This window comes from Artibeus jamaicensis, unplaced genomic scaffold (genome assembly GCF_021234435.1).
Source record: "Artibeus jamaicensis isolate MK-2021 breed Jamaican fruit bat unplaced genomic scaffold, CSHL_Jam_final contig_490, whole genome shotgun sequence".
Lineage (NCBI taxonomy): Eukaryota > Metazoa > Chordata > Mammalia > Chiroptera > Phyllostomidae > Artibeus > Artibeus jamaicensis.
The window spans coordinates 16,224,783-16,244,513 of NW_026521861.1; the positions used below are offsets into that span (position 1 = coordinate 16,224,783).

A 19,731-nucleotide genomic window follows, 5' to 3' on the forward strand; every position below is an offset into this window, starting at 1 on the left:
GAACCAAGATGGAAGACCACTCTGATGGCTGGTGAGGTTCTCCCTCCGGTAACAGCCTCCAACACCACACACAGACCCCGAAGATGACCCTTTCTGATCACCGATGCCCCCATTAAGGTCCTGAGAGCATGGCTGACAGTCCGGAGAAGCCAGGCTGCTTCTGCCTCCCTTTGCTGGTCTGGAGACTGGCAAGCAGATAAAATGAAACCTTAAGAGTCACACATTCACATTTGTTAACAAGCAAAACACTGCTTCTCTCTTCAGATTCTCGGCGGCACGGAAACAAGCAATTATTTTAGAATTTGTTGAAGTTGTGTTTTTGAAATTTGGAAGCAAGGAAGCCCACTGAACGATTTCAAGGTCCCCAGGATCAGGATCTTCCGATTGCCCCCCCCTCCACAGACCCCCCACTCTTTTACAGTGGCTCCTGGTTAGAGTCTCTCCCACACCATTTCTTGCCTATTGCCCCCGCAGCCCCCGCAAGCAACCAAGCCAGGGTTTGAACCATCCCCCTCCAATTTCCCGCAGAGCCCACACATCCTAGGCACTTCGGCCCGTGCCTACCGCTCTGGCAAGTCACCCGTCTGTACCGAACGCGTGCTCCCCAGCTCTGCCTTTGCTGCAACCACACCAGACAGCACCGAGCCCACACTTCTGAGCACAGGAAACCATTGGGTGAGACACGAGGGTTAAAAAAATAAGCTGCGTGACATTTATTTTGTGTTGTTAACATTAATATCTGTAGAAACATTTTTATTGTCAGTATAAAAATTAACAGGTTTTATTAAATACTTTCTCCAATTTCATTGACACGTAAAGTCAGTGTATTCTGCCTTTGTGGTGCGCGGGCAACAGCAAAGTGAGCAGGTGTTTTGGAAGCAAAATGCAGTCCTTCCAGGCAGAACGAGCACGGCCCTGCTCTGTCCTGCTCTGTCCAACGCCGGTGTCCGGCAGGGTCTGTTGGTGAGGTTCCGCCAGCAGCAGACGGAAGCAATCCCTTAAAAAGACGGACGTATCCCCCAAACTATCAGCAGAAGAACTCAGTGTTTCAATTTTCTATGATGAGTCGTGAAGATGCTAAAAGGCTTCTCCAAGGCCAATAAATCTGGAAGCCATTACCAAAGCGCAGTGAAGGGAACAGGCTAATCTGATTACTGTGCAACTCCGGGGCAGAAGGCCAGCTGCCGAGGAGAAGTACATTCCGCCATCGTCTCCACTAAGGTCCATCCTTGAGGGATGGATTAAGGCATCTTTTTAAGAGAGCGCTGGTCCCATTTGTCTTGGGAAGTCCAGTTAAAGGTCAGAGGGGCCCAATGAGAGAGCTGCACATCAACACAGAACAGCTGATGAACCACTTATTTTAACACGGGCACGTAGGTGGTTCCCGAACAATCGTTAACAGCAGAGTTTAAACACAATTCAACACTTCACTTTCCCCAAATTAGTCATATTCTGTAAATATTTCTCTTTTCAAAGGATCTGATAACTAGTTAAGTCCAAGCAACAGATTAACTAGTCCTATGCACTGCCTGCATAGAAATGCACTTAAATTACAAAAAACACACAAACTATAAATGATTAATGTTTTGTATATTACCAATCCATTAATAAATTAATGTTATACCATTTTCCCTGAAAGCAAAAGTACTTTCCACCTCTGCCTGGTGAAAATTAAGAAACTCTGTGTAAGAACAGCATTTAGCAAATAGCTATTTTTTTTAAAAAAAAAGAGAGAGACCAATTTTCTGGGTGCATTGGGACATCCATTTAAAATCAATACAAAAAATAATTCCTTGTAAATATATAATATATATTTATACATAATTTGAATATATTTACATACATCCAGCACCTATATACTGCAATTGTGCTCTGTAAGTGTGTGCTGACATATATTTTCTCCAATTATTACAAAATTCACAAGGCAGGCAAAACACAGGTTTGCCTTGAGTCCGGCTGGTCCACAGCCAGTACCCACAGCGGGTCACAGGCGTGCGCGCGTGGTGGCCCATGGCAGTCCATCGCCCCAGAGACATTCCTCTTCTCCTACTGAAGGTGACAAGTTTCCCACTGTATAAACTCTTTACATGTGCGCCGCTTACTTTTCCAATTATTTACTCCTCTGATCCATATATACAAGTGGAGACAATGAGCTCCTGGATGCACTGGCCTCCCTGCTCAGTGTGGCTAGGTTCCTGGGGCTGCCCGCTTGGGGCAGGGGGGCTGGGGGTGGGGGACAAGCTCACTCAAGTTTTAACAGTGCCGTTTATATGTGGGAACTGAGCAAGGCATGGCTCGTAAGGCATGGGGTCCGGAGAGAAAACAGAATCGTCTCCTGAAGAACAAGAGCTCCTTGTGTCAGGGTAACTAGGTGAGTACTGTTCGAGAGGCTGGCTGAGGTCCAAGTATTCCTGAAAGAAGGGAAGAGAGACGTTTTATTTCATCTTGGGTCAGGATAACAAGGTGAATACGGTTCGAGAGGCTGACTGAGGTCCAAGTATTCCTGAAAGAAGGGAAGAGAGACGTTTTATTTCAAACACAGGCCCCTGAGATGCTGGTATGGGAGGTGGGACGGACCGGGGCACCCCCTTGAGGGTTTAGAGACCCAGCCCACCCTGGCTGCACCAAGCCCTCCCGGACACCCCACCCCCGTTTACTCCAAGCTGCCTTTTTCTTTACAACCCATCTCGGACAAACTGTGGACAAGCAGGCACCTGGCTGACCTGTAGGTGCCCCCGGCTGGAGCACAGGGTTCAAATTCGAGCCCCAGCACAATGGAAAGTCTAAGAGTGGGATCCCAGGACCCTTTAAATAGTTTAGACCCCAAATATTTATTTTATGAGTTACATTTTACTATTGCAGTTTCTAGGATAATTTAAGGGGAATATGTCTTCATTCAGCGGGTAATTTCACAGATGTAATTCATTACTCTCAGAAGCTCTCTGAGTTCGAAATGTAAACAGGTTCACAAAAACCTTGGATACCCTCTTGTATATTAAATCCACAAAGGACTGTTAATAAAAGTTTAGGAAAATAGAGGATGGCCCATGAGCTAAGAGTGGTTTTTAACATTTTTAAGTGGTCGGGGGAAAAAAAATCTAAAGAAGATGAATATCTCATGGCATTTAAAATTATGTAAAATGACAAAATCCACATAAAATGTAAACACAAGGGCCCATCAAGCCCTCTCCAGAACACAGACACATTCGTTAACACGCTGGCTGTGGCGGTTCCTCAATACAAAAGCAGAGTCGACTCATTGCGACACAGACCATATGGCCCCCGAATCTGAAAATATTTACTGTCTGGCCCTTCACAGAAAAGGTCTGCAGACCCTTCCTGTGAAACTACAAAAAGATTTCTAAACCAGGGAGCTTCGGGGTCTCACTGCCTCCCTGGGGCTAGTGCCTTGGGGTCTTTGGCTCCCACCCCAGGACGCCAACGACCATCCTCGGATGCACAGCTTTGCCAACCGTGGGGCAGAGAGTGCAGAGCACAGCGCGGCCAGCCGCAGCACTATCAGAACTGAGCCCACAGAATGTTGGCCCCTGTACATCTGAGAAGACAAAAAAACCCACTATAATTTATCACCAGGGTTGGCAAGAGAAAGAGTCCCCCTCCGAGAATGGAGGAGGTGTCAGTTCCAACAACATCAGCATGAACCACACAACTGGAAACAAACACGCCCGCCACATCAAAGAATACTTTTTGCTTACAATGATAAAAATGAAATTTTGTCCTAAATGGAACCACTTTTCTTGAGCATATGGTAGTGATTTTCAGAAGGAAAGAAACTTCGATTTTTATATCCGTTAGACAATATGGCATTCTGCTTTTTTATTTGAGGGCGCTGGATGTAAATTTCAGTATGAACGGGCCCACTTTAAATGTAAACATATAAATATATAGCATTGAGCATGGACGTAAGATCATTAAAATGGAGCTTGAGTGATTTCCCTGTCTCCAAATGAAGCCATAAATGTTCAGATCTGATAGGAATATCAGTGAATTCCAAGTCGAGGGTTAAAGGAACTTATACTAGAAACAACAATTTTGGCAGAAGAATAAAGTTGATTTTTCCCCCCTTGAACTATTCCTTTCCTTTCAACTTCGGAAGGTCAGCTGTATTCATTTAAATGCAATCTCTCCCTTTATCAGCCACGGTCAGGCTCACGGGATAATGGTGCTGGCTTATGGCTTCATATCACAACATTTGATTATTTTTTTAAATCCCTCTACAACTATTAAAGGCATTATTCAAAAAAGAAATCAAATGTATTATTGTCTTTCTAAAATATTCAGGCAGTGTAAACCTTTGCTGTTGTTCAGGACAACTGTGGTTGGTTTGGGCTTTTTCCTGTTTGAAGGAACACCCTCAGCATCCTCACTGCATGTCTCAGACTCATTCACTAACGCTTCCTCTCTGTCGTGGGGTCTCTCTGTCACTTCCGTGGGCTCATCATCCCTCCTGCTCAGGTCACGCTTTTGCCTCGGTCACAGAATCTACTCATTGTGCAAACGGTTGAATTCGGACAGTGAGTGACAGCTGGGATAGATTATACTTATTTTCTAGAAAATAAAAATTTTAGCAAAAGGTAAAAAGACGTCAAGCCACAGACGTCACTCACTGTAAGAAATGCTGCACAGTCAGTCACAGGCACGCAGATGGAGGCTGCCCAGGCCACATGTCGTATGGATGCTAGAAGGCCCAGACCTCAGTGCCATCCAAGTTCATCGATAGCCGGACATCGGCGGCTCCCCCGCTGATGACCAGAATCCACCCAAGCTCCTTCCCACGCACGCCCCAAGCCTGCAGCTGGACATTTCTTTTGCCTCCCTGCTCGCCTACACATGTCTGCATGCTGGGTTGGGCCCACCCGAAAGCCACGGTCAGGGGCAGCCTCACGTAGGGCCCCCGGTCTCTGGTTTCGTGAGTCAGAACTCTCAAAACGCAGTTCTGAGAAAAACCAGGATTTGGGAAGGACACATAGTTTAACTCTGTCTGACCCCCATGGAAAAATGATCAACCTCGCTGCAGACTCCAGTGGGGGACTGTGCCTGTACAAAGTCAACCTGGTTCCCCAGCAAGAAGCCTGGGCTTCTGGAAGGAGCATCGTACCTCGTTGGTTGTGAGAGTGAGGATTCGATCCAAGTCTTCGACCAACTGCTTGAACGTCGGTCTCTGGGAAGGCACCGCATGCCAACAGTCCCTCATCATCATGTACCTGGGGAAGCGGATTCCCTGGGTAAATTAATTTTGTAAGTACCAGGTTCCTGGCTCTCAGCCAACTTTAATAGGCAATCCAGAGAAGTGCTCTAAATTACAAATATGTATCAGAACTTCCAGGCAACTAAATTAGAAGGGGGTTATTTGCTCTCCTGAAATAGTCACTCCTTGGTTTCTCTAAAAGGCAGTTTGATTTACAAAAACACCTCTACCTGAAATGTCCAAGGCAGGGGCCTATACCACTAAGAAAGGCAGGTCCCTGTGTTTTCAGTATCATGGAGATTTCTAGGATCTGTGCCTAATACTTTGGGTTTTCCTTGAACAATTCTAGTGGACAAAGCTCCCTCAGTTTTTTTTTTTTTTAATGAAGTTTGAAAACCACAACTTTAAGGTAAGGTTCTTCTGAATTAATCTGCCATCACTGGGCTGCCCATTAACTTCCTGATTAACTCTCAGATAGACCCAAGTTCCCAGGCCTTATCTTGATTATGGGTTTCCACAGACCTCCTATATTAGAAAGAAGGCAACAGGAATGACAAGGAGCACAATAAATGCCTTTATATAACATGCTATAAAACGTGGCCATTCATCAGACGTCCACTGCACACCAAGCAGCCCTCCTGGGATTACAGACACAAAATCCCCGTGAAATGGTACACAACACGCCGCAGGCTCCGGGACAATCCCTCTTCCTAGTGAGTCTCAGTGGGGAGGGAGGACAGAGCCCTTTTCAAAACATCTATTTTGCTGCATGAAACACATATCACCAACACAACATAACTCTGCTGACAGTGCGGGGTAGATTTTTCTAGAACATGGCCCACAGTGTAATAGTCAGATCTGGCTCTCTAAGGACGGCACCTGGTCAAATTTTTGAGTCTCTGCATTAAAATGTGGGTCACACCATAGGTCACCAGGCACTTGTGCACTGGCTCTGAAGAAATGTGGTCAATGCCATACTGCAAGACCAGTTCCCACTGGTCACAAAGAGGCTGCAGAAGCGCCTGATCTCGATGCGCTGTGATGGGGCTGCAAAACCAGTGACGAGAGGCTGTGCCAGTTCTTTGATCCCACTCTCCGCTGGGCAGCCCCTCTGGCCTGTGTGTGAGGGAGGGCTAGAGGTACATTCCTGTCACCCTGAGGGGAGCCAACAGCAAGGCACAGCACAATGGCCCAAGCAGGTCACCCGGATCTCTCTGTGAAGTCGGGGGCCCTGGCCGGGCAGCCTGACAACCTCTGGGATTTAAAGCCCACTGGATACACCTCAGAATGATGTTCCTCCTCTCAGAACGAGCGGCGTGGCTATCAGTGTAGCTGTCTATCTCAGTTCTGGGACTGAGCCCAGAAAGCCTCAGTGATTCTTTTTACAGCATGTTTCGAAAATCGGGGCCTTAAAAAACGGACAGAAGCCAGAAGCATGATGGGTGCGGTGGGCCCACGGCACCTCGGGACAGACAACAGGCCCTTACAGCTCGTTGGTGCAGTTGGCAGGTTTGTCCATCCTGTGTCCTTCCTTAAGCAGCTTAAAAAGTTCCTCCACGGGAATCCCTGGGTACGGCGAGCCCCCGAGAGTGAAGATCTCCCACATTAACACCCCGAAGGACCAGCTGCAAAGAAGGGGGAGAACAGAGCGTTACTAACCCACCAGAATCCCCGAAAGCCAGGCGCTCCCCATTAATCAGAAAATGCCCGTCGCTACGTGTGTTTGAAGGCCTGGGACCTGTGCCCACCTGCAGGTCACCCCAGATGCCCCTTCCTGTCCCCACAGACCATCTCCAAAACAAGACGTTGAGGATGTTCCAACGGAATTTTCCATCAACAGATAATAGACGAGTGATGGTAAACTGTCATTTTTCTGTTTTTGGTGGAGTTTTGGGACAGCTGGGGGTGGGGGGGCTCCTTCTGTCACTCTCAGGTATTCGTTTCAAATGCAGTGTTAGCAACATGAAAGTCTCAATTCCTAAGCTCCTGGCCAGCCCTTCCATTGTCCTGTGTGCCTGACCCCAGGGCTGTGCCCTACCAGGAAGGGCAAAACTAAGCCAGCACGCTAACTCTGTGGGGTAACAGATGCCCAGCGCGGCCGGTGGAGCACCCGCGGGCACCGAGGTTCCGGATTTCCTGAGGTCCAGCAGGGAGTCGGCCCGGGGGCTGGGACGGAGGAGCCCCGGGCCCCAGGGGAGTTTCCTGCAGCAGGAACTAGAGCGTCTCCCGGGGCTCGATGTGCAGCTGGGCCTGCAGGGAGCCACGGCTGGACTTCCCGAGCCTCACTCGGGAGGCTGCAATCCTGGGGTGCTCACGCCAAGAATCCTGCATCTGTCTACGTCACTGTGGCTCTGGACACGCACCCTGACGGACTCTATGCAAAGGAGTTTCTGACACGGAACTGTCCCCAGCTTGTGCAGAGCCAAAGCAGGGACAGGGCACACATGCAGGGGTATGCTCACTGCAAGGACAGGCCCGGTAACACCCTCCTGCCAGAGGGGCCCTGTGCTGAGCCCCAGAATCTGCCCGCTCACTCAGAAAATAGCTCCACTGATTTTAACTTTTTATTTTGGAATAAGTATAAGCTCGTGGAAACTTGCAAAAACAGTACAGAGAAGAGCCTCTGTAGCTTTCACCCAGCTTCCCGCCCCGGTAACACCTTTCAACCGAACTCCCGGATCGACTGTCCCCAAACCCCAGATGGAGCCTGACCTGACGGCACACTTCAGGACATCATAATAAAAACAGTGTGTCACTTTCACTGCAGTTCTGTAAGGACCCAGGAGGCTAAGACAAGATCGGAGTGTTTTCCGAGGACACACAGTACGAGCGGGCCCTGCAGAGACCACCTGAGCAGCACCATGTCCCACTGAGCCACCGCCTCCAAGGACAAGCCTGGGATGGGGGACAACTTTACAAACCATCTCCTGGGGGAAAGTGTCAGGAACCCTTCATGAGGGGAGTGAAGAACATGCCAACAGCTTGGCAAATTAGACAGCAGCCTTGTAGCTGCACATCATGAACAAGTTCAAGGGGGAGGGACTTCCTCTCGGACATGAGGAGCCGAGCGCTTTCTCGTCCCATGTGCTTTGAGGTCGGGCAGATTAGTAACAGAGCACTGGTTCCCAGCCTACCATAAAATCCGCCCTTTCCACGGCAGCCCCTGCACCTTCTGTGAACGTGCAGACGCAGCAGGCACCAGAGAAGGCAAAGACTCGACCCAGTGGAGAAGCCGGGGGCAAGGGAGTTACTCACACATCACTTTGGTGCGTGTACACGCGATCGAAAAGGGCTTCTGGGGCCATCCACTTGACTGGAAGTCGCCCCTGCACATGCGGAAGAAATGAAACAAACAGTAGCGTGTTGAAATCAGTTTACCTGGGCAGGCTCCACTGGCCTGCGCCCTGCTTTAAAAGCTGACACTAATAATTTTCCCTCATCAGTGGTCAGAGCAGACATGAGCTCCAACATGTCATTTGTGAGACGCCCAGACTCGGGCACACTTTTAAAATGTCATTTACTGCCATGGATCCTCAGTGTCATGAATCTCCCTGGTATGCAGACACACCCTGACCAACTTCTAGACAAAAACTGGCCCAGAAACTCTCAAGCTCTAATATTCACTGGGAAAGTGCCTGACAGCCTGACAAAGGTCCCAGAGGCTGCCAATAACTCTGTAGGTAACAGTTTCGAGGACATGAAAAGGTTCTTAAATACAGCCTGAATCTGCCTATTGGGAAGAGTAAAGGTGAAAGAATAGATATGAAGGGCAGAGGAAGGGGCCCTTGCCAGTGCTTCTAGCTCTGAACATCCGTCCTCTGCCTTTTGTACCCCTCTTCCCCCCTTATCATTGCCACAGACTTACGTTGGTAGTCTTTTTGTAATAGTCTATGTTGTTGATGTCTCTGGCCAGTCCAAAGTCTGCTATTTTCATCACATTGTTTTCTGTTACCAAAACATTTCTGGCGGCTAAATCTCGATGAATACACTGAAATGGAGCAGGGGGGGTGGGGAGGGGGACTCATTTTAAATTACTTCAAAAAGAAAAAAAAGAAGTATACATTTCTTATACCATCTTAAGTCAAAAAACTCTTATTTCTTTTAGAATTAAAAATAAATTTTAAAAAACCAAGGCCCTAATCCTTTCAAAGAGCACAGGCCAACTAAGTAACCACATTCTCTTCTTGGTGGCCGACCCATGCCACGGGCGCGCCTCGTACAGAATCTCTACCAGGTTACCATCCTGAAATCTTTTCTCCGACACTCACTCTCCTGCCCTCCAAGTCCAAACCTTCCAAAGAGCTGGCTGAGGCCCAGCATCACTGGTCTTCACTTCCTGGCCACCCCTCAAGCGTCCCACCTGGGCCCATCCCTGCCCCTCCTCGAGCTGCTGAAGCGCTTCCGGTCAGACCCAAACATCCTCTCGGCAGGTTCAGGCACTACTGACTTCCTGCTCGTTTTTGAAAACTGTCCCCCCACTGAGTTCCATCCCACCCCTGTTCTCTGCCCACCTTGTGGGATTCCTTGGCCACCTCCTCACTTCCTCTGTCCTCCAAGATAGAACTATCCCATCAATTTTGTGCATTTCCACACGTCTTCAAGGCTTCAATTCTTAGATATGTACAAAAGATATGCAAATCCCTCTCTCAGTTATGACCCCTCTCTCCTGCGACCCAGGGCTATGGGGCACTGCCACATCGCTGTCCCTTTGGCACCTCAAATTCAAGGTCTCCACAACCCTAATTCTTCCCCTCTTGAACTCTCTCAGTCAGAGAGGTGGGTACCAGAATCCTGTACACGTTCCTCCCACGTTCTGCTGACTTCCACCCACAAACGCCTCTCCGATCTGTCCACTGCATGGCCACTGCTGATTCCAGGCCCCTCACACCCACAGATGGCCACCCTGCCCACCGAACAGGTCCCCCTGTGCCCGAACTCAGCTCCACTGTACCTCAAGGTTACCCTACAAGTGGCGTTTCTGAAAGAACCGACCGTGTCCTGTCCTGGTTTGTGTCACGGCCGAGGCCTGTCTGTCCACATCCTCACAGTGCCTATCTGCTACACCCGGGGCGGGGGAGGTGGGAAAGCCTGCTATGGAAGCTGAGTTACAGTCCCGACACCCACTCTTCGGCCTCAGAAAGGTCTGGTTTTACACCTTTGTTTTGCCTTTCTGCAAACGATATGCTCTGACAGCCTTCTCTGCGTTTTAGTGGCACTGTAATTCTGGTCCAAGATTTCATCAGATGTGTGGTGACAAGGGACCCCAATCACTGCCCCCATCTTTGGAAAAGGTATAAATAAACAAGGGAACAAACATCTCTAGCAAGTGCTTCTACACAGGCCCCCAGCAAGAACGATCATACGCAGGAGAGTCCCTTTGGGCGAGTCAAGTAAGGCCCACTGTTTTGATGGGCACTCTGGGAAATGGCCAATTAGACAAGGAGCAAGCCCAGCTCTCTCTGAAGCAGAAATCAGGAATTTTTGCCTGCGCACCTCACCCCACATTTTCTCATCTTACATGCGTCCGTGGCCCCCCGTGTGGTGGGCTAAGATCAGAAGAGGGAAAGCAGAAAGCCCCACCGGCATGCTGTGCCCAACCAGAACAGAAGCAGGAAACGTGACAGCCCCCAGCTGCCGCCGGGGACCCCACTCCTGCTTTTGGAGGCCTCTTCACACTGAACCTCCACGCCCTGCACCAAACTCTCTGGGCAGGGAGCTCCCTGCCGACACCAGCTCTGTGCCTGTGGCAAGCGTGTGGTTGGTAGAATCCAGCCCCCAATGCGCTGGACTCTAACCATGCGTTAGGGCTCCACTCAGACGCGACAGCGACCTCCAGCCTCTTTTCAGCGAGGACCAATCGAGCACCCACCTCCTGCATCCCAGGATGCTAAGAAACGCCAAAGCCCACCCTCTGGGCTGAGCCAGGGCGGACTTGGAACCAAACCCAAGAAAAGGAAAACCAAGTCAAGCCAAATTCCCATCCCGTGCGGAAATCCAAGTTGCTCTCCACTGTGGAGCTGACCCATTGAGCTGAATTCACAATCACACTCCCCCAGTAAGGAGCCAGAGAGCTCACTCACCGGGTTAATTTATTGTCATTTTCTGCCCTTTCCTTTCAGATTCGGTCTCTATCAGGCTTCATCACCACCCGTTGGGAGGCAATGGGTGTGGGGAGGCCAGGACTCCTTCCTGTGTCTACACAAGCCACCTCCCGGAATAAGCCCTCCATTTGTGGAAGCTGGTTCCCTTTCCAGGGACCATTAAGATCTTTACCCACCACTTCAAACCTGTTCTAGGTCCTTAAGTTGCAGGAGGCCATCAGCCAGGGCCTTTGGAACCCACCAAAGCCCTAAGCAAACAAGACTGGCCCTTCTTCCCATCCCCCTCCTGTTAGTGAGCAAAGCCAGGGCATCCCAGGGCATCTCAGGGGTCCTCCCCTCAGGCTACAGAGAGGCAGGTAAGGATTACCTGAGAACAGGATTGGTGCTGGGGAGAAGGGTGGTGGATGGAGGACCAAAGGCCAGGTAGGCGACCAGCCACTTTGCAGACTTAAAGTCCCCATCTCCCCACCCCCTTCAAACAACCTCCTCTGTTCCCAGGGCTCTAAACTTCACCTTCCTCCACTGGCTCCTGACAGGCAGCCTGGAGTTTCCTGGTCAACACCTGCCCTTGAGCGATTCTCAGACGTGTTATAAACAACACACATCTACATTTCTAATACCATCTCTTCCGGCCAATTCCCGCCCCCACCCCCCATCTCTTCCTCATCCTGACAAGCCGCACCACCACCCAAGTTCTCAAGCTGGAAACACAAGAGTCATTCTTAACTCGTTTCTCTCCCTGTCCTATCTAAGCAATCCATGAACTATCCCGAGAACAAAATGTTCCCTAAATCAATGTACTTCTCCAGTGTCTTTGGAGCCACGGCCCTGGCCCACCACCCCCTGGGAGCTTCCAACCAGCTGTGCCTGGAGCGCTCAGCAAGCCCTACAGCACGACCCCTGGGAGGCTTCCCACAGTGCAAAGAGGGCCATCCACAGTCCTGGCCTGGGCCTCTCGGACCCTCAGTGATCTGTTCCCTGTCTATCTCCTGCCACATCTCAGGCCCTCCCCGCTGCTCCCTTGTCCCAGCACACGGGTTCCTCGGCAGGAGTGCCCACCAGCCAGCTTCCCTCCCGAACCACCTGCCTGCCCACTGCTCCCAAGCCCATGCCACCGGCTTCCTCCAAAGAGCTTTTCTCAGCTTTTTATACCCTTGTTTTATTCCCACTTTTATGGTTGGTCTCTCCTGCTGGCACCCGTGGCCCCTGCTCTACGAGGTCAAGGCCTCCGTCCATCCCGGCCACTTCACATGAGGGCCTGACCTAGGGCCCGAGGCATCTGAATCAGGAAGCTCAGGAGAATTCGCTGAGGGTTACTAAAATGGTCAGGCCAGCCCCCTGCCTGCCTGCATCCATAGCAGCACCTTGCTTACTTGCTCTTTCTCTCTCCTCACCCAACCCCACCACACACACACACACACACACACACACACACACACACATTTTTACGGTGAACCATTAAAAGGGCTTGCACTCCTCGCTGATGCTTCACACCCACATACCTGAGCACGTATCTCCTACCCACATACCTGAGCACGTATCTCCTACCTGAACACGATACCACTGTCTCCACACCCCGGACTTATCACGTTACCGAATGCACGGTTTGTGTTCAGATTTCCCCTGTTTAAACGTCGTTCATAAAAGCTGTGTCCCCACCTCCACCCCACACAGGACCAAGTCCACGATCACTCATGGACATGCAGTTGTCTTTTCCTCCAGAACTATCTCCCCAGCATGTTTTGTCTTTTGTGATGCTGACATTTGAAGCCATGTCTGGTCACATGTCCCACATTCTGGATCTGATTGTTCCCTTGTGCCAAAGGCCTTTCCCAAGGCAAACCCCCCCCCCCCCCGGCACCCACAGGTCCTCGCTCCCTAATAACTATCCACTGAGAGACTTTACAGGGAAAACTCCGAACTCCCTTGAAAGTGAAAAAACCAAACCCACACAGGACACAGAACGTGTGGCCCCTACCGCCACATCCCTATGCAGCCACAGGCAGCAGGGGCTGAGGCACAGCCCCGCCCCCACCCTATCCCCATGCACGGTGTGATCTGGCCAGGGCTGCCTTGCTCACTCATGACTGCCATGGCCATGACCCAGCCTGGCCCCCAGGTGACAGCAGGTCCACGCCCCCTCTCTTCTTCGGGGACCTAAGGAATTCCTGAGGCTGCAGTGCATTTAGGAGGGGACTCCAGCTGAGCCCAAGGAGGTGGCTATGCAACCCCCCACCCACCCAAAGGAGGGCTGACAATATGTCTCGAGTCATCCTAAACGCCCCCAAGGACATGTGGGCACCTGGCTAACTGCTCTCGGAATAACTCAGATGTTTGGAGTTCCACTGCAAGTGGCATTCCTGGAATGCAGGGGGTTCACCTCAGGGGACCCGGCCCACCTCTGCCCGCAGAGGGTCATCCTGCTAAATCAGACAAAATAAACCCAGCTAAAACCCAGGACTCTGTGTGTCTAAAATATCCCTTCTCTTGATCTTTATTTTTTAGCATATTTCAGACTCAAAGTCCTGGGTGCAACACCAGACTTCTATAGCCCAAATCTCAATAACCATGAAACAAATAACGCCCCCAAGCCAGAAGAGCTAAAGGCAGCGTGCCCTAAACCAGCTGTTCTCTACCCGGAGGGCTGACTCCTGGGCCGGTCAAGCCTGGCCCTGTCTCAGAGAAAAGGCATCTATTCAGCTCTGCAGTGTCACTAAAGGATTGCGGGGCTGCTCCGGCTTTTAACCCTGATGTGGCTGATGCAAGCAGTATTTTCCAGGTTGCACAAGATAGGCAAGGACTTGATTTTTGCAAATGAGCACGTTCAAATTGCCTGTTTTCTTCAAAGACATTGTACACTGGAATCCACCCAACCGAGGAGAGTGTGAAGAACTCACTTTCTGGGAAGCCAGGTACTCCATGCCTCTGGCCAGCTGGTAGGTGCATGACACCAAATCCTTGAAGGTCATCTGCTCCTCGGGAACCCGGTTGATGTCATAGGAGTACTCCATCCCGGGCGGCCTCCGGGCTCGGAGGTACTCGCGGAGGTTGCCCTTTGAGGCGTATTCAACTATGACGTAGAGCGGCCCTGTGGTGGGAGGCGGGTGCGAGACAAGCTCCGTAAGGCAGAGACCCCAGAATCTGCCCTCGGCCAGCTCAGCAGAGCAGTTTGACAGTTACTACAACCCAGAACAGTTTTGCTTTTGGCTTGTTTTCATTTAAACACTCAGCAAAGCACACACCAATAGAACACCTGCTTTCCAATCTCCCCAAAACGAGAGCTGACAACTGGTCAAGAGAAAGGAACCAGAGACACTGAGCATCTTTTACCAGTCACTTCCATTCTCACACCTGTGTCCACTGGAAAGCAGTGGCTAGCGTACATTTGCTCCTTCCAGCTCATTGTAACTACTGTACATGCATGTATGTGTCAATAAACAGTGTATCATTTTAATCTCATAGATGAATAGTAAAGGTGTATCGCTCTACGCCACCTTCCCCTGTACGTCTTCCTTCTGCAACCCAGTGAGGCTGATGAAGCTAAATCCACCCCAACCCTCTGAAGCTGCAGAGGCGCCCCCCTCGCTTTCTGCTGAGCTGCCCTGGACGGCACCTCACAGATACTGTGCTTTCTCACACATGGAAGGTAGGTGCAACCCCGCATGGGGCCAGTCTACCAGCAACACTTTTCCAATAAATTTGCTTCCCTGCAGCACATTTTGGGAATCCTTGCCATTTTCAAATGTTTCATTACGATGACATTTGTCGTGGTGGTCTGTGAGCAGTAAGCTTTGATGTTGCCAGTATAATGGTTCGGGGCACCACTGGGACATAAGGTGGCAAAGTTACTAAGTGCTGTGTATGTTCTAATGGCTCCACTAACTGGCCAAGTCCCCAGCTCCCTCCCCTCTGCCCAGCCCTCTGTTTTCCTTGAGCCACAACGATATGGAAATTAGGCCAATTAATAGCCCTACAACGGCTTCTAAGTGTTCAGGTGAAAGGCAGAGTCCATCAGTGTGGTGAAGTTCATTACTTTCCGATGTTAAGGAAAAGTTGCCGCCACCCCAGCCTTCAGCCACCAGCGCCCGGCCAGTCCCACCAGCAAGAAAATTCCAACTCGCTGAAGGCTCAAATGATGGCTGGCCTTTTTCAGCAATAAAATATTTCTCAATGAAAGTACAGACCACTGTGTGCTACTGCACACTTAACAGGCTACAGTGTAGTGTGAACAGAATGTGTATATGCATGGGGGAACCAAAATATCCACGTCACTCGCTTCACTGCGGTGGCCTGGAGTCGAACCTGCAGCACCTCTGATGGCATTGCTGTCTGCCCATCACACACACACCCTGCGGGCTCACCCCCCACCCCGACAGGGTGCTTCCAGATTTGGCCATCCCTGTGCACCATGAGCCTTCCCACGCACAACTCCTTGTACACCCACGTGCACCCAACTCCTCCATCTGTGCCACAGACCGGGGCTGGCACACTGCGGCCCACAGGCCGAATCCTGCCCGCCGCCTGTTTTTGTAATTACATTGTTCTGGCTCACAGCCAGGCCCACTCATTTCTGTGGTGGCTTTCACACTACAGCAGCGGCCACAGAGCCGAAAATATTTACAACCACCCTCCACAGGCAAACTCCCCCGACCCCGGGTACAGACCTCAAAGAGAACCTGCTGAGGCGAAGGGAGGCACTTTCAAGTTTATTCATTATCGCCAAACGGATTCCCAAAGCGCCAATTAGCCCTTCGATGAGGGACGCAGGGGCTCTCTGCCCCGGAGGAGGACAATGTGTCCCTTCATTCCTCTCCCCTCTTCTCAGCTGTCCAGGGAGCCCGGGCATCTGCTCCCCACGGCAGGACCAGGCTCCCTCAGTCCCCGTTTTAGAGAACTTGTCAACCAAAACATAAGACCTTGTTCTGAGACATTCCTCCTAGCACTCACCACACAGAAACCTCGGGAGACCGCCTTTTCCCCACACCCTCTGGGTCGGGCCCTGCACAGAGCAGAGTCCCAAGGACCCTCTCATCCAAAGTCACCAAACACCCACCTCTCCCCTGCCCCCCCAGGTACGGTCCCAAAGTCCCCTTTGTGTCCCGGGCCAGGAACATCTTCCTAGGAAGAGCCGGAAGAGAATTTATATTGGGTTGGCCAAAAAGTTTGTTTAGTTTTTTCCCCCCTACGATGGCTCAGCAGGTCCTGAGTGGTCTGTGACTTCATGTGAAACAATTTGTTATAGACTGTATCCTGACAGCTGTCATACTGGCGTGCATTTTTTAAAAACTTATCAAAATTGGTGACTTGGGGGGGGCAGCCATTTTAACATTGAAGATGAAAGAAAACACTCAACATAGTTGGCATAATATACTTTCTTAATTTCAAAAAAAGGAAAAATGCAACTGAAATGCAAAAAAGGATTTGTGCAGTGTATGGAGACAGTTTCTGACACGATGGAACGTCTCAAAAGTGGTTTGCAAAGTTTCTCGGTACTGCTGACATTTTGGCCAAATAACTCTTTGCTGTGGGGCTGTTTTATCCACTGGAAGGAATTTATCAGCCCCCCTGGCCTCTCCCCACTAGAAGTCAACAGCAGGAGACAGCTGACATATTCAAAATATCCAAATTAACAAAGTTATTGGTAAAAATGGAAAACGTGTCTTTTATGTTACAGAAAAAAATAAACGGATCTCTTGGCCGACCCAGCAGATGCACTTGAGGTGCCCTGGGAGCAGGTCCAGACGTCCCACCCTCCTCCCGATGACGTCAACCCTGACCCGTGGAGAATCGGGACGAGAGCATCTTCCCTCCTACTCACCGTCCTGAGTGCAGGCTCCCAGGAGATTTATGATATTTTTGTGTTTCCCAATCATCTTCATCATCTCCATCTCGGACACCAGATCAGAGAGGTCCTTCTCCGTGGCATCATCTATGAGCATCGTGTACAGGGACCATCAGTGCGCGCCCCCAAACCCGCGTCCCCTACCCCGCCGGCCACCGCTGCGAGCTGCCCAGCACTCGGTTGCAACAGCAGGAAATTGAATGTTAGAACCAGAGGACTTTCCAAACCATTTCCCTCATTTCATGGGTCGGGCTCAGAGGCCCAGACGGGGAAGTGCCCTGCCCCGTGTCAAGCCGCTAATTTGGGGTCAACAGGGTCACATGTCAGAACTGGAATGAATACAGGCCTCTGAGGTTAAGGCCAATTCTTTTCCAGCAAATCTCACAAATGTGGGGCATTTTAACTGTATCGTGAAATAATTCCATCCTCCGGCAGACCTGAGATGCCTCAGAAAACTGAGTCGAACTTCCCAGGGCCTGAAAGTAGCCGTGAGAACATCTGGAGGGGAAGACGAGGTATCTCGCATCGCTAAGAGCTTCCCAGACCAAGGACCACTAACTCTGGCCCACACAGGCCCTCGGGGGCATTCACAGATGGGTTTGGGGGGGGCAACCCCACAATTGTGTACAAAAGCGTGTGTGTGCACACCATGCATAGGCATGTCCTGAGTGTGTGAAGGCCCGTGACGTCCATCTCCAAAATGCTCAAGCTTTATAAACCTCAGCTCGCTCATCTCAAGCAGGAATGGCTGAGGTCCTGGGCTCACCGTGAGCTTCTAAAAGGTGACAAGACTGTTCCCATGAGCCTCCCTTGGAGCCAATTCAACATGGAAAACTCTGGGCTGCCTAAACAGTGAGATGCAGGCACGGCTACGAGCCGTGTGGCAGGAAGCTTTTGAGGGTCACAAACGGCAGAGCAGCAGGACTGACTGGAGGCTGAGGGGAGACCTGCGCTCCTGCCGTGCGGGGGAAGGCCCGCCTGTGCTCACAACACTCGGTTCAGGGTGTTTTCTCCTCCAGGTTCCGGGGCTAATGTCCTTCTCCATCCTAACAGGGAAGGCTGGCCCAGGTGGAACAGGGGGAAAAAAAAAACCTCCCAGGCCTCCCTTTCTGCTGTGTCCCCAGGTAGCGCTGCGCTTCACAGCCCAAATCAGAAGTTGTGCTGAAACAGACAGGAAGCCTGGGCCACCCCCTGCCCAATCCTGGTTCATGGCCAGGGGCTGCCACTCCCTGGACACGCGGATGGTGCAGGGCTGGATGGGTGAATTCAGAAATGTGCAGATTCCCAGGAAGGCCATGGGACAGGGGAACTTGTTTCCACGTCCCAGAAGGCTCTGCACCATTGACAATCCCATAGGTCCCCTCCCAGGCTGACCCTCCCGGACCGCTCCTCCCTTGAAAGAGAAGGTAAGGTGTGATCTCTTCTCCCTAAGCCTCCTCGCTCCCTCCAAAATAGCCAAGTGTCCTCAGCTCATCAATGAAGGCCTGAGTCCAGAAACCCACGTACTAATAATGCTCATCTCGATTAACCAGCTGGTATTTTCTAAGCACATGCAAACACAGGGTGGGGGAATGTAGGGCTACAGTTGTGCATACGTGAAACATAGAGTTCATTCTTGCACTACTATTTATTAAGTATTGTCCTATTTCCCATACAAACGACCCTTAGCCTACTTCTGCCCCACCCTTGTAGGGAGGGAATAAAGAATCGCAAGGAGCTGAAGGATAACCACCGAGTCGGCTACCACGTTGACAAAATGGGATTTTCTTTTTTTAAAAGTGCATGCAGCTCAAGATAAATAGTCTGTCCAAGATGCTGATTTATACTGAAAACCCCTGGGTCAACTATGTGCTCTCTGACCCCCTGCCACGACAGAGTTCACAGGCCACAAAAGGAACATTCTTGATAAGGCTTTCCGCCCTCGCCCCACCCCCGTCCGCCCCTCCTCCCACCCACCCCCTCCCCACGCACCTTTCAGCATCTTCACTGCCACAGTGACGGCCTCCTTGGGCTTCTCTTTGTCGATTCCCACTGCTTCGGCCATGACCACTTGCCCAAAGCAACCTTCCCCCAGGGGTTTGCCCAGCGTCAGCCTGGATGTGTGAATAGGAAGTTAGCGCACGACCTCTGGGGAAGGGTGCAGCAAGGGAACTAAACATAAAAATCTTTCAGAGGCTTGCAGAGCACGGGGCATTTATCATATGGAACTAATGAGATGTGGGATACACGCACGCCTGAGTATTTTCTTAGTGACGTTTAAGAGAATGCCAATTACTGGTGGAGCCGCTATTCAATTCCACTCTTGTATTCTGAATTTATTTTCTTTACGGAAGGTATCCTTGCTGATGAGGCAGTCAGCTTTCCTACGTGCTAACAAGGAAGAGCTTGTTATACTGAATATTTGTAGTTCAGAATGTCTCGAGGAAAACCTTAAAGCTGTTCTTATTTTTTTTGGTCTTTAAAATCACTGTTATTCAAATACCAATGGGTTTTACGGTCACATTCCGCAGCCAAAATACAGGACATGAATCTTAAATGCATTTCAAGGAATCTCTAATTTTTCATTAATGGCAAGAAAA

At 50.5% G+C, this 19,731-nt stretch overlaps 1 protein-coding gene across 12 annotated transcripts in view; it reads right to left on the reverse strand.

Annotated features, from left to right (window-relative positions):
* Window positions 1–689: 689 nt before the first annotated feature.
* The window catches only part of FGFR2 (fibroblast growth factor receptor 2), a 97,425-nt gene continuing 78,383 nt past the window's right edge, over window positions 690–19,731 (reverse strand). For 11 of the 12 annotated variants that reach the window (XM_053668415.1, XM_053668414.1, XM_053668412.1 and 8 more), the window contains 8 exons: window positions 19,124–19,245; window positions 17,129–17,239; window positions 14,208–14,398; window positions 9,075–9,197; window positions 8,465–8,535; window positions 6,697–6,834; window positions 5,120–5,225; window positions 690–2,411 (listed from right to left, as the gene is read on the reverse strand). In XM_053668415.1, coding sequence (XP_053524390.1) covers window positions 2,247–2,411; window positions 5,120–5,225; window positions 6,697–6,834; window positions 8,465–8,535; window positions 9,075–9,197; window positions 14,208–14,398; window positions 17,129–17,239; window positions 19,124–19,245 — 1,027 coding nt within the window. In that variant the 3' untranslated portion in view covers window positions 690–2,246. Of the gene's footprint in view, window positions 2,504–5,119; window positions 5,226–6,696; window positions 6,835–8,464; window positions 8,536–9,074; window positions 9,198–14,207; window positions 14,399–17,128; window positions 17,240–19,123; window positions 19,246–19,731 lie in introns of all 12 variants that reach the window. The other variant, XM_053668408.1, reaches the window with a different exon arrangement.